At 41.4% G+C, this 15,124-nt stretch overlaps 1 protein-coding gene across 3 annotated transcripts in view; it reads left to right on the forward strand.

The window, feature by feature from the left end:
• Positions 1-2,156, forward strand: part of VRK1 (VRK serine/threonine kinase 1) — a 74,940-nt gene extending 72,784 nt beyond the window's left edge. For all 3 annotated transcript variants that reach the window (XM_059183066.1, XM_059183065.1, XM_059183067.1), the window contains one exon: positions 1,729-2,156. In XM_059183066.1, the coding sequence (XP_059039049.1) occupies positions 1,729-1,760 (32 nt within the window). In that variant the 3' untranslated portion in view covers positions 1,761-2,156. The remainder of the gene's footprint in view (positions 1-1,728) is intronic.
• Positions 2,157-15,124: the final 12,968 nt, after the last annotated feature.

The following is a 15,124-nucleotide window of genomic DNA, read 5'->3' on the forward strand; positions in this document are numbered from 1 at the left end:
TTTTTCAGATTTTAAATTTTACACATTAGTCTTTTACATTTTTGAAATGGGTACATTTTACATTTATGAAATGGGTACATTTTCATAACACGAGAAGAGGAAAAATATTTTTTCTGCCACAGTTAGAATTATTAGAGAAAATACTGAATTGATACCTGCAGCAAAGACTCCACATTGTAGAATCCTGATTATATAATAAATTCCAGGTAGTGTTTTTAGTTGCAGTGAAACATTTTAAATCTAGATTGCAAGGTATAAGCAGCAGTGTTATTTAAGAGTAAAATGACAAATTAGGATGTTAATGAGAATAATACTCCTTGAACATAGTGATAGCTATTGTTAAGTGTCCTTTGTAATGTGACGATAGATTTCAAATTTTATTGAAAGGAAGATGTATTATAGTACTGATTACTGATCTGGAATTTGTGATACCCTACTACACCCCATCTTAGGCCACCACAACATTCCTAGTTTTTTTCTGTGCAAAATTAATTTCAAAATTCTTGAAATAAAAAATTAGAAGTCTACCTTGGGATATATTTTTATCTATCACAAAAATTGAAAAAAAAGCTCAAAAGTTTAAACCATAGTATAGGCTATGCATATCAATGGCAGGAAAAAAAATATCCATGTAAATTTTAAGTTTGCTTTAATTGAAGTATATGGCAATTAAATAAAAACTGGAACTTGGAAAAATATAAAAACACTAATTTTTAAACTGATCTTCCACAATGTAACTAAGTCTGTAAACAGGAAACCTTTAGAATTTATTATTAGATGTACGGTAAGTATTTTGTCCTAGATTCAAAGAATGTTTTGTACGTTTCAGGAAAGAAGTATTGATCCGTTGTTTAGTGCATTCATTGATTAATTATGGGCGACCTCACCCTGGTACTGTTGCTCTTTTCCTGACCAAGGGAGTCATGAGGCGGTGGGAAGGCACACTGTTTGCCAGCGCGGGTAGCCGTGATCAGGCTTACACATACTCTTCCGACTGCTGTGCTTGCCTTGAGGTCAAGTGGGGGTGCTGGGTCGGAACAGTCTCCCTGGTGAGGTAGAATTCCCGTGTGGAATCCCCATTCAGAGCTCTGTCCCCAGTGAAGAAGCACTGATTTATTCCAACTCAGGAGTACTTGGATAGAAACTGTCGTAAGGTACTTAGACCAGGATCAGGTGTGATGTTCCTTTAGAAGGCTACTCAGTTGGGGTCTCTTTAACTCCTAGTGGAAAGACTTCATGTCTTGGAATGGCCCAGTGCTGTCCTGCCTAAAGAGTATAGGTAACAGGCTTTAAAAAGCAACACATTTTATTCCTTGCTTCTCAGAAATATGCATTACTTCATCACTTTCCTCCCAGAAATGAATGCCTGTCTTGTTGCTATAGGTTACATTAGGACTTACTGTTTTAAATTGCAAATAAAAATTTGGGGGAGAAATATTTCAGTGCCCTTGTAAATTGGATGTGTTTTTCACCTTTGGTAGAGTTCTGTTGTGACTTAAGACTGAAAGGTAGATGTTAGCATATTTTTTGACATATTAAAAAATTGACACAATTTCCAAAGATTTTCAGGCTATTAACCCTTACCTTTGTGTGTGAATTTTATCTCTACCAATCATCATAGTTAATTAGATTTTTAAATACAAATAAATATATATGGAAATCCTTATATTTTTCTTCTTTAGCTTTTGTAAGTTAATGATTGGAATTTCTTTGTTTTTTCTCTTCAAGGTTCAAAAGCCAGAAAGAGAGTCCAGAAGTAAATCAAATGCTGTAAATCGACTTTTCTTCCTGTCATTTGACTTACTCCTCTTTTCCTATTTTAAATGTTATATTTTCATGTGAGTCTTTGAGGATGGGGCTGACCATGAAATAACTATGTCTTTGAAAAATATAAACTTTTTTTTTATTAAGTAAATACTGTGTACAATTTATTAAAGGCTAATTTATAAAATTGAAATATCTTTAGATCATACTCTTTAAGCTTATCCTGAGCTGTATGTGTTTGAGGCTCTGCAGTAGCTACAAGAAAAACCACCATGGTGTTACTTTCTGATCACTGTCCGTTGTCCCGAGTGTTTAGAAATGCTTGGCAAATTCCACACCTTTAAGCAGATATACAAACCTTAAAATAAAAGTCTCTTTTTGTGTGATACAAATACACCATTTGTTGAGGCCATAAGATTTGGATTGCATTGGTTCTGGTCAGTTCCACAAGCATTTACTGGGCACTTGCTGTATGAAGCAAGAGGAACAAAGAAGGGAAAGGGTTAAGAAGGCAAAAGCGGGGTAGTAAGTAGGTAGTGAGTAGGTCCGTGGGAGAGCAGACCCAGGTATTGTAGAAGGACCACGTAAGCGTGCAAGTGGCATGAGATGAAAACAGGTGATAAGGTGTTGGGGGTCAGTGTGAGTGCGGATTTATAGACTGGCTTCGTTTAAGGCGATCCCGTGAAACAAGTAAAACAAAGCGAGCTCACTGCTCATTCACAGGAGGTTATTAGAAGTGTTGGCTTTTTGTGGCATATGATGTCTGTGCAGTAAACCAAGCACTCGAGAGTTTTAGTGATCAGACATTTTTAGATTTGGACTTTTTATGTTGCCTGACAATAAAAGCTTTGGATTTAAACCTTTTTGAACAATTTCAAGGTTTACTTTGTTACAGAAATTGAAATTGGGTTGGATTTTCTAAAGGGCCATCCCATCTCACCGCTTAATGGCATGTTCCATGTTTGTAGATGGTGTAGAGACGCACTTTTATTTCAGTATTTAAGCATTAAGCATGTCTTCTAATATGTATTCAGAACCCAAGTAGTACAGGAAACTAGTGATTTCTCTTTTGCTTAGGACAAGCCTCAAGTAGGTATTTCTGTTTTTAAAAAAATGCGTTGATTTAAAGAAAATGGTAAGTAATAGTGCAGGTGGGACGTCGAAATACCCCAAATTTGTCAAGGTGGTGCCATGTTTGAGCAGCTCTGAGCCAACACTGGGACTCGAAAACTTTGGCCCCTAGTGCGGGTGTTTAGGTGTCACGTGCATGGAACACGTGTCACTGCCGTGTTCAGATGCTGAAAAGTGCAGACCAGATCTGCAGACTTCCCTTTGAAAGTTCATCCTTAAAAGCCTCCTGAAGTTCTCGAGCGTGTGTCTTTGCAGAAGCGAGAACTAGATTTTGGGCAGAGCCTCCTCCTGTTTTCTGTAGAATGTTGGATTTCTGTGCTCATCAGTGTTATGGTCCCAAGTTTATTTGTAACACCTAAATCAACTCTCAAGTTCTGTTTCAAACACATTGATGCTTAAAATAGGATAAAATGTGTGTGGTGTGTTTTTGTGTATATGCCTTAGCCTTTTTTATTTTTCAGAACACAAAAACATAGCAAAACCTGTTGGTTAAATATTAAGAAAACAAACATTTCCTCACATATTGTTTTTAATAAGTGCTGGCATCTTCGCGAATGTTACTCTGTTGGCAGGGCTGCAGAAATTAAAAACTAGTAGCCAGAGTAGCCAGTTGGATTCATTGGCTGCATCTCCTGATTCCGCTGCTCTTCTCCTTCCTACCTACACTAGGCTTTGTAGGCTCCCTTTGTTTAAACCAGTGATCGAATGGCCTTGTCATTCGGAGTTCTGCTTTTTTTTTTTCTGGCCATTTTCAGTTTTGTACTTACTATTTTTATTTTGCATCATTTCTGTTTCCTTTCCAGTCCGTGTTTCAGAGGACTTGGCCAGTCTCTGTTCCTTCATAACCCAGCGTCCACGTTGTGACAGGTGTTCCTGGCACCACGCGGTCCTGCCTTCTCTGCCGTTTTCCTCGGTCGTTAGTGAGCTGAGATGGTCTGGTCTCTTGAGGATCGACACCTGTGCCAGGCTCTTGTCCTTCACACTGTCGGGCAGTATGTGCTCTAGATGTTCTAGAAAGCAACCGATACATCTTTGGTAACCAACTGAGCCCTGAAGTAAAATAGCTTCTAGGTAGTCTTCAGTGGTGATCTCATAAGACAAATAAAATGCTAATAGACCAGAGCTATAAAACTCCAGTTATTTTTTCGAATTACTAAATTAAATGTGCATATAAAGGCCCAAGTTACATGGCAGTAAATTAGTGGTGGAAATACAAATAAATTATATGTATTTATGTGTATGTGTTTATATGTGGTGGAGCAATCTGTGCTTGATTATCCCTTAAAATGCTGTTTTGTTGGCCATATTCTTGTGATTACCAAAGTTTATTCATAATACCTGGTCACTGTAGGAAATTTGCAACACACAGAAAAGTATGAAAAGACAAACTAGCCATATTACTCCCACTCACAGGAAACCACTGTGAATGTTTTGACACATTTTCTCCCAGGCTTTTCTATGCGTTTTTATCTTAAAATAATTATTATACTTTATATAAAACTTCATAAATTGCTTTTTAAAGCTAGAATTAAATACTTTCCATGTTAGTATAGATACTTTATGGATATAATTTTTATATTTCTGTAATATTTTGTCTTGTGGCTTTATGACACTTTCCTGACCATCTCCCTAATGGTCATTTGGACATTTAAGTTGTCTTTGGTATTGATTACAAGTAATTTTTTAAATTAAAAAAAAATTTTTTTTTTTTAAAGTTCATTCAGGTAATCTCTACACCCAGCATAGGGCTTGAACTCATGACCCCATGATCAAGAGTTGCCTGCTCTGCCAGCTGAGCCAGCCAGGAGCTCCTATAAGTAATATTCTTGATTAAACTAGGCAGGAGTCTTTGTCCACATGGGCGAATATTTCCTTAGATTTTCAGAAGGCAACCACTGGGTCAAAGACTATGAAAATGGAAGATTACTGATGCAGATTAACAAGTTGCTTTGCAAAAACCCACCAGCCAGCTCTTTGCCCAGAAATCAGAGTACACAGCTTAGATTTGTCATCCTTGAGTATTACTAATTTTTATAATTTGATAAGGTAAATTTTTTTTTTTAATTGTTAGTGAACCAAAGCAATTTTTTATTTATAAACAAATCACTGTGTTTTCTCCCTGGTGTATTTGTTTGTACTGTTTGTGTAGTGATGATCTTAATCCTTGGTTATGTTTGTTGCTGACTTTTTCCCATTCGTTTTTTGTTGATGGTAATGTTTTTTATTTTTGTGAAATTTAATATTTATGGTTTTAATCTTTTGATCTTTTTCATTGTAATTTCTACTACTTTTTAAAAAATATTCCCCATCCTGAAATCAGAAGCATTTACCATGACTTTTTCTAGGCTTTTTGTCTTAATGCTCCTAAATTTTTCATCCATATGGAATTAATTTTGGCACATGTATTCCAAGAGGTGAGGATCACAATTTATTTTTTTTCCAGGTAGCTAACCGGTAGCTCCAGTACCGTTGTTAAATAAATCTTCTTCCCCGGCCCCTTATACCCTGGTTTATGATGCCTGCCTTATTCTATATTAAGTTATTTTACCAGGGTCGGTTTCTGCACTGTCTGTTCGATTTTATTGATCTGTCTGTCCTTATGCCAGCACCACCCTGATTTAATTAATGCCATTTTACTTATTTATTTTATTTAATGCTATTTTACTTATTAATTCTTACTGTTTCCCAGGTTGCATAACAGAAATCAAAATGAAAGAAAAAATTCACTTACGAGCTTACTGCACTACAGAAATCAGACTCGTTCTTTGGCTATGGTATTTTTTAAGTCCTGCTATCATGCCTTTGTTATTTCTCACAATTACAACAGTTGAATAGATGAGGTTTTGTGAGTTTTGGTTTCTTTTAAATTTCCACGGGTATTCTATGCCCCTCATTCATTAAGCTTTGCGTAATGAGGATAAGGCACTCTGAAGACTCAGTACTGGAGAAGGGGCTCGGGGTACACATGCCGCGGCCTCGCTCATTGGATCAGGGATCTTTGCAGTGTACCGCTGACCGGATGGTTTAGGCAACTCCGTATTCCTTGGGTGTGATCTTGCAAATAAAATGCTTACCATTTCCACTATACTAAGTGTGTTATTCATAAAGTGGTGAGTCTTCTCTTATTATGACAGAAGTTGTGCAATTTATGAGTAGTGTTCCTGAATTTTTCTCATTTTGGCTCAAGTTAACCTATAATCTTTCTGCATTGAGCAAATTTTTGTTTTATTTAAGTAAGCCACCATAAATGATCTTTGAAAAATTCTTTCCTCTTTTTGATATAAAGTGCAGCACTCATTAGAAGTCTGAATTGTCAGAAGGATGACTGGAGATGATCTGTAAGGTAACTTTTGTGCCTGGTGCTCGGCAGTGGGAAGAAGTTCTAAAGGCCAGTTCAGAGTTTGCACGGGGAGGAGAGGGGACAGTGCTCTGAATCTGTTTCTGCTTTTCTGTAGGTTGTCTTTCTGCTGCTAGTACCTTTTAGAAGTGAGTGAGGAGTGATCATAGTTATATACATGAAAGCTTTTTAACATTCAGGCTAGTTTTTTTAAAAACTGAAAAATTGCTCATTCAGTATTCTTTCTGAACTTGAGACAAGACTCTTAGTACAGAAGTTCACATTGATCCTTCTTGGTATATTTCTGATATGGGAGCAATGCCCCGACATGATCTCGCAAACTTTCTTCATGAGTCCATTTGGTGAGAGTACTGTCTAAATGTCCGAGTGGAGCCACTGAAGGGTCTGCTAACTGAACACTGGAAAGTTCCAGGGTAATAGATCACAGGGAAGGTTACGGTTGGGTAGTACATACTGATTCTGTTGATTCTGTTCCATTGCCCAGTGAAAAGAGAGGAAGAGTTCTTGTACTTCCCTAGATAGAGAGATGTGCCTAAGACCCTAAGGAGAGCTCATCGCCCCCCAAAGTGGGGTAAGGAAGTTGTGTTCTTTTGTCTTCTTTTATTTCGTTAACTATACAGAACATTTTGGGGCTAAGGCATGAGCCCATTGAGCTGGAGAAGTATTGTGCACATCCCAGTGGGTTTAACACTAGTTGCAAAGCTGTGTGATCTTGTCTCCCCGGCCCCTGCTTCTTTAGGCTTCTAGTTCAGAAATCCTTGGCAGAGATTGAAGAGCTTAGGACAAAGATACGTAATTTGTCCTACCATTTGTAATTTAAAGAAGAATCATTTAGACATTTCTTAAGATACATACATAGTTGTGGTGGGCTCCCCCCCCCCCTTTTTAAAAAAGTTCCTAACCAGGTTTTTGAAAGAAGTTGTCTGTATTCCAGGTGCTACAGCCCCCAAATAAGTCTTTTTGCTCTGCCATGCAAAGTGTTCAGAAAGCAAAGGTGGCTGAAATTACATGAAAATGGTTCCAAGGCCCTGTCTGTTCCTGTAGAGGTCAGAGAAAGCACAGCCTGCAGGAACACAATTCGAGGTCAGGAAGCCCAGAGCCCTGCTGTTCGCAGTGAACTGTGTGATGCACACAGAAAATGTTTGGAAGCAAGGGTCGAGCTAAGTGAACAGTCATGATAATACCTGGTTGGTCTTTTAGCAGCAAAATTGGTGGGAAATATGAAACTTTTTAAAATGGTGGCTTATTTTTTATTTTTTTGGTGTTATTGTTGATATCCGTATTTGAATGTAAAGTCCCTAACAAAAGAAGCAAGCTGCCTTTAGACTGCATTTACTGCTCTTGATGACTCCAGTTGTGTGTAAATATTAGAAAACAGCAGGGTCCTACATTCCAAGAATCACTTGAGCAGTGCCACGAAGACAAGTGTCCTTACTGGTATTGTAGTCATACTCCCAAGCTCTCCCGCTGTTTCTAATCTGTGCGCACAGCCGTGAAAAAACTGGACTGACATTTACAGGCACAGCAGGGAGACACTTGACTAGGGAATGTTAAAGACTCCAGTACCTCCGATTCAAAGTGGCCACCACACATGATAAATCTTCACAGGAGAGCTAGTCTGCACTTCAACTGATGCCATAATGAGGGTATCTGTAATGAAGCAAAGAAGTAGAACGGTTTTTTTTTTTTTCCCTTAAGCTCAACTTTTTAGCAGTCATATTTATTGTTGTCTTTTTCAGACCTAGCCATCTACAGGAAGACTCTCCTTCTGGGTTGACGAAAGATCTTTTCCTTTCGAACTGTGCTTTTTGGAGGGCCTCTGCCTTCATCCTCCGTCCTCAGTCCCTGCTGGGGCTATACAGGAACTTTCCTCAGTGAAACGGCACTTACCCGTCAAGTGTGAATAATAAAAAAAAAAAATTTCGCGGAATCTGCTCTAACTGGGATGTAAGAGAGGGTCAGTTGCTTTCTGCCTCAAGTTGGACAGACTTTACTCCCGGTTTTGTCCCAGGGAGCTGCCAGATTTGTATGCTGTAATACCAGTAATGCAATTAGGTTTGCTGCACATTGTCTGGTTGACTTCTCAGTTAAGAGTTTCTTTCCCTATGGGAATAAGACTAGACAGACTGTCATTTGCTATTACTAATTCTGCTTAGCATTATCACTGGAGCTTTTTTTTGTAATTAGCTATCTTAGTTGGCTCTTAAATTTTAATAGCCAATTGAAGCTACGTTTTAGCCAAGTTCCATATCTAAATTGCATTCAGTCCATTAACAAAGTTGGTTAAAAGGCTATTAAAGCAAAAGCCAATATATGGTGGTTCACATTTCCATCTCTGCAGCCGCAGCAATGCCAGCCTCCCGCGCCTTCTCTGAAGGAATTCTCCTCGAGCGAAGTTACGCACAAGCTGGACTGAACTTGCAAGTGGCAAGAAATTAATGTCGACAACATTTGTGTTACGTTCACGTATTCAAAAATGTCACCACTCATACCCGGTTCCTTATTGTGAGGGTTCTTTGGGGGTTGGGCTTTCTTTGCTTGGAGGCTGGCGACAGAGGGGGAAAAAGGGGGCATTTTGTATTGCAACTTAAAATTGACAGTTTTTGAAAGTGAATAATTGAAATGGTGTTTTTTTCCATTTCAGCTGATCAAAATTATTAGCAAAACCATCTGAGGCACCTTCTGGTAGAATTGTAGTCTTGCTGGGTTTAGTTTGTAAAACATTCTGCCAGACATTAAAAAAAAAAAATTGTAGCCGAGCCAGCACATAGGCTCCGAGCGCCCGTTGCCTAATTGATAGTCCCCATTGTCATTATTTTTAAATTCAGAGGACCATTTCTAACCCTTACAGCCCACCCTTCGCAGAGGAGTTTATGGTGATTTTGGTTTCTACATGGAATCTTCCTCCTTTCAGATCGGAATGGTGGGTCTGTGTTCCGTGTTCAAAGATGCTTGGTTTCAAAGATGTGTATAATTTGTGAGGCAGGCTGTTAAGAGGAATTAGACTAGTATGGGGCGTGTTCAGTTGACATTTCGTCTCTGAATCCTTGGAACCCCAGAAACGAAGATCTGGGGAGAAACCAACAGGCAAATGAGTCTGTCACCTTGACTGAGCCAAGTGCGCCGGATGCGCTTCTCCACCCCCACCCCGCCCGTTCGGCCAGTGTCCTGGTTTGAAATGAACAGGTAGTTTTTCTGCTTCAAAAACATGTATTAAGAAAAAAAAACCCCAACAACTCCAAATAGCGGCCGTTCAGAAGGTATGGGGAGTTGTAGTTTAGCTTTAAATTTTTTAAAGCAGTGAGTGGGTTTGAGAACTCCATTTCGCAGTGTCTGGCCATTCTCCTTGGCTCTCTGCGGCCCTCAGGACTACTGTCCGGCTTCCGCTTGGCTGGTGCCGCCGTCCTCACCGGAGGCCGCCTGGCAGGCAGATTCTAGCGAAGGCCAACTGCTCCTCATACTTGGGTTTCCGGGTGAGAAGCCCCAGTGGCCCGCCTCACATAGCCGCTTTTGTCCTGACCTGCTTCTCCAGCCTTTGGCACGGTGGCCGGGGGGCCCTCCGTGGAAGTGTGGCCTCAGTGACAAAGTGAAGAGCTCCACTTGTCCGAGCAAAGGACAAGCTGGAAATGCTGGAGGGCCTCTCCGGTGGTTTTTGTTCTCTGCCAGAAGCTGATGGAAGAAGGCAAGAGAGGCCATTTTGTCCGGCGTTAGATTATGTGTTGAAGTGAAAATTAACACACTGTTCAAAAGGTGTATGTGACTAATTAGCCTTTAATAAAGATGGAACTGGCTCTGAAGATTAGATCACAAACGCTCTAAAAGGTCAGGGCCCAAGGGCCTCTCCCTTGGAAGACTGAGGTCAGGACCAGCCCTGCTGCTGGCTTTTCAGGAACTCCTCTTGCTATTTATGGGTGAACTTTGAGGGCTTTAAGCGAATGTCTGGAATGTATGTTGGACCTCACCTGCCCATACATCATTTGAAACTAATCATTAGGAAATTCCCATTTTTGGAATAGGTAGTACATGTATGTGATACATGTACACCTGATACAGAAATCAGTAGGGAGAGAGCAAATAGACATCTTCCGTTGAAGATCATGGCGCTCCAAGGGGTCTGGATGGAGAATAATCCTGTCTTACTTGTTGCATTAAAAACTGTGAAAGAATCTATGGCAGAAAAATCAAGACCTTTTCCTTCCTCCTAGGACCAGCTGCCCTCTGTTACAGGCTTGGATAGTTTTCCAAAGCCACAGTCCATATATCTGTGTGTGTGTATGAGAGAGAGACAGACCGAGACAGAGGGAGAGAGGCAGGGTTGGGGTAGATGAAAAGTTCTTATATTTTCTATATAGTGGTTTATTGGAGAAAGCCTTTGAGTCAGGGTATAGGGCCAAATGCCAGATTTTAATGTAACTCCCCGTGATGTTAGGGGACATAATTGTCTCATCATTTGGTCTCAGTTTTACATCATTATCTTTGAAGATCTCTTAATGACCTGTCAACAGAGGTGACTGGCTTGGCCTGTTCACACTGTCACACAAATGGCTCTGGCTCTGGAGCCCAGTGCAAACCATGGGCAGAGAGTCGCAGAGCCACCATGTCGGTCTGCACAAGTCTTCCTGGTCACCTTCTCCCCTACCTGGGGCTTCCTTTGCACATTCTGTGTGTGGGATCTCCTGTTTCCTGGTCCAGCGTGTTCCTCTTTCTGGGTTTACTCCTCTTAGCTGGTGGAGCACTTCCTCCATTAGTCGCTTGAGGAAGAAGATGTGTGGGCGGTAATTGTTTTGAAATCTTCAGGTCTAGAAATGTCTTTGTTCTCTCCTTCCTCTTGACTGATAGTTTGACTCACATAGAATTACAGATTGGAAATCATTTTCCTTTGGTGTGTTGAAGGCATCACTCTGATGATTTCTGGGTTCCAGGATTGCTGTTGAGCACCTGTCTTGTCCTTCTGGAAGTTCTGTTCTGCAGATGTTGGGAATCCTGGGCTGATCTCAGCCCGTTTCTTCTCCACATGCCCTCCCTCCCCCTCACCTGCTTTCTGTCGCTTTTGTCTTTTTTCCTCTACTCCCTGGGAGATTTCTTCAATCTTTTCTTCTATTCTTCTAGTTCTTAAATTTTTTCCAGGCACTCCTTAGTCATCCTACTTTCTTTAAAATGTCTGGTCTTAGTTTATAGATGCAGGATCTTCTGACTCTGAGGACACTAATTATAAGATCTGGAAGCTTTCTTGTCCTTACCTAGTCTCTTGTTCTCCCAAGTTGCATTCCCACTCCCCTTGTTTGTTTGTTTTGGTCTTTGTCTTTCGTTTGAGATGGTTTTCTCAAATGTCTGGTTTTCTTGGTTGTCTGTTCATATAGAGCCACTAAAAAGGTTATTGGGAGTCCGAGTCTGTGTGATGGGGAGGGGTTTGGAGCTGTCATTTATTTTTGGCTTCCCTGTAGCGTGGGTTGTTTTTAGAAGAACCCTGTTTCTTAACATGGTACCTTCAGAAAGCCACCCCAAGAGAAGGACTTCTGTGCAGGTGGTTCATTGTGAATGTGGTCCCTGGGAGCGGTGAGGGATAGGCAGGAAGGGAGCCCAGGTACAGGGATACATCATCGGGCTGGCTGTGAACACAGAGTGACTGGCACTCAGACTTCGTAGGACCTTCTAAATAATGTGGTGAAATGCTTCTCACAGCCTTTCTTTGGGTGCTAACTTCCCACAATTCTGAGTTGCATAGGTGGAATGCCCACTGTGCCTGGAGGTGTTCCCTGCAAATTCCAGAGAAGGAAACAAGAGGGGCTATCAGGTTCTCCCCGGGAGCCATTGGAAGCCTGTGCAGAGTCCATGCCTGGAGCTTGGGCTGGAATGAGAGGATTTGAAGCAACACAAGAGGGACCCCATGCCCTGCCATCTGATTATCTTAGTCTTTGCCCTTGGACTGGTCAAGGTTCTCTGGAGAAGATTCTTCCTGTCCCTTGCTCAGAAGGTTGAAGTGTTAAGAGAGCCAAACTGTCTTACCTGAGGCTGCTGTGACAAAAATGTAATAGACCTCAGTGGCTTATAAACACCACAAATGTACTTGTCATAGTTCTGGAGGCGGGAAGTCCGGGATCGGCGGGCCAGGATGGTCCTGGTAAGGGTTCTGGGTTGTAGGCTGCTGACTACTATCCTCCCATAGTTGCAAGCAGGGAGGGGAAATAAGCAATCTGTCTCACAGCTCTTACAAGGGCGCTAATCCCATTCCTGAAGGTTCTACCCTTGACTTCATCTCGCGCTCGTTTCCTCCCAAAGGCCCCACCTCCTGGTACTACACACTGGGTGCCGTGAGATACATTTCAGTGGGGGTAATTAAGGGCCCGTGAGATTTGTGTGCCAGAGTTCCAACATGAATCTGGGGGACACAAACATTCACTCTTAACACCCATCCAGTGTATCCATTTTTGCCTTGAATGCATTGTGCCATTGGTGTCAAGTCTAAGAACTCAGCCCTACATTGAAAAGATTTTCCATTTTTCCTAAAAGTTTTATAGTTTTTTTTTTTTTTTTAATGTACATCTGCCATCCATTTTGTTAATTTTTGTTTAAGGTCTGACACTTAAGTCAGGTTTCAATTTTTTTGCCAATAGATGTCCATTTGTTCCAGGACAATTTTTTGAAAAGGCCACCCTTTTCCCATTAAATTGCTTTTGCACTTATGTCAGAAATCAGTTGGACACATATGTAGGTCCTCTGTGTAAGGATTTTCTGTTCAGTTAATCTGTGTGGCCGTCCCTTTGCAGCTGGGATTCTTGTAGCTATATGTCCGCCTTCACTTTAGGTAGAGTGATTCCTTCCACTTTCTCCCCCCCCCTTTTTTTTAAAGATTGTTTTAGTTATTATAGAACTTTTGCCTTTTTGTGTAAAATTTATGTATTAAAGATTTATTTATCAGAGAGAGCAAGAGCGACTGCGGACAGGTTGGGAAGGGGCAGAGGGAGAGAATCCTCAAACAGACTCTTCACTCACGCAGTAAGGAGCCCGTTGTGGGTCTCAGTCCTGCAACCCATGGGATCATGACCTGAGCCGAAACCCAAGAGTTGGATGCCCGATTGCCTGAACCAGCCAGGACCCCTGTAAATTTCAGAATAAACTCATGTATCTTCAAAAACAACGTGCTGAGATTTTGATAGAAATTGCATTAAAACCATAGATCAATTTGGGAGAATTGCTGTCTCTGGTTTGTTGAGTCTTCTGATCTGTCAACACCATATGTCTCTCCATTTACTTAAGTCTTGATTTTTCCTTCAGATCTAGAATACATATCCTCTACTTTCTTTAAGTGTATACCTGGGGCTTTCCCCCCACTTCCCTGAAGCAGTTGTAAATGTTGGTGTGTATTTACTTTTGGTTTCCACATGTTTATGGTGAGTATAAAGAAACACGATTGAGTTTTGTGCGTTCATCCTGAATCTTGTGACATTGAAGAGCTTACTGTCAAACTTAACACTCTTGTATTGTGTTCTTGTTATGGTAGAGGAGCTCTTAGGTCTTTTCCCTCTTCCATCCTCTCAACACAGTTGCGTTGTTACATGAATTGGTACTTGGTGTTTATATTATTTTGGCGAGGTAGCTATTATTTGTTTCAATGTACTGGGATAGTTCCTCTTTCTTTTGTAAAACTTGTTGTCTCTGTTGGCATTAAAAAGGACCTCTCTAAATTTTGTTATTTTCAAACATTTCTACATAGTTTTGATCCTTTACACTTAAGATCTGTCACTGGTTGTTTTCTCTTCTATGCTCAGTCATACCAGAAAATCCATCAATTTTCTTTATTTTCCTTTTTTATATTGGAGGCTTCCTTCCTGCTCCCTCGAATGTCAGTGAGTCCTGGTCCCGCACTGCCCCCCACCCAGAGCTCCTCTCCCTGCACCACTTGCTCCTCTTTACCACTTGACTGTGTTGTGTCTCCTGTGCCTTACTTCTGTAGCTTCTTTCTTTATTTCCTCTTTTGCTTCCCACTAGTATATCCTCCAGGAGCTTCCTTAAAAACGTGCATGGGAGGTTCTTAATTTTTTAATCCTTGCCTGTCTGAAAATGTCATCTTTAGTCTACTGTCCCATCTGAGAGAAAGTTTGGCTCGGTATAGAAGTCTGGGTTGAAAATTCTTTCCTTTCAGATTTTTTTAGTGTTGGACCAGTATCCGCTAGCATTTGATGACTGCTGAGAGCAAGCGTAAGGCATCCTGATGCCCTTTGCTCTCTGAAACTCAGGATCTTCTCGTTATCCTTGCCTTGGTGAGGCTTCTTGTCATTTGTTATACTGGGAACCCAGATGTTTGTCAAATAATTGACTATTACTTTGTCCCAGGTGCTGTTGCTGGAGCTTCGCAGTGGGCAGAGCTTATAATCCAGCAGGGGGTAAAGATAAGAAATGGGAAAATAGCTCAATAATTTCAGATAGCGACAAGTACAATGAAGAATACAACACAGAAAAGCGATATCGGAGGAGGTCTGTTGGGCAGTGCGTGCTACGTCGGGGCCCAGGGAGGCTCTCCATGAAGAGGTGATGTTGGCGCTGAGGAGTGGAGGGCGAGGAGGAAGCCCCCCGGGGAGCAGTTCCAGGCAGAGGCACAAGCTAGCGCAGAGGCCCTCGGAGGAGGAGCGGGTGTGGAGTGTGGCCAGGAAGGTGTGCACAGAGGAAGCAGGGTTGCAAAGTGAAGTCGCCGAGATCCGCAGAAGCCACAGCAGAAGCCACAGCTCGTGTTCAGGACGGTGGAAGGAATAAGGATTCTGTCCGGTTTGCAGGGAGAAGCCTGGGAAAGGGCCGTGGGCTCCATTTTGGCCTTTACAAGACCCCAGCTGTGCTGGGAGGACAGGCCGGAGAGGAGCAGGAGTGGACTGTCCC

Source organism: Mustela lutreola, chromosome 7 (genome assembly GCF_030435805.1).
Source record: "Mustela lutreola isolate mMusLut2 chromosome 7, mMusLut2.pri, whole genome shotgun sequence".
NCBI lineage: Eukaryota > Metazoa > Chordata > Mammalia > Carnivora > Mustelidae > Mustela > Mustela lutreola.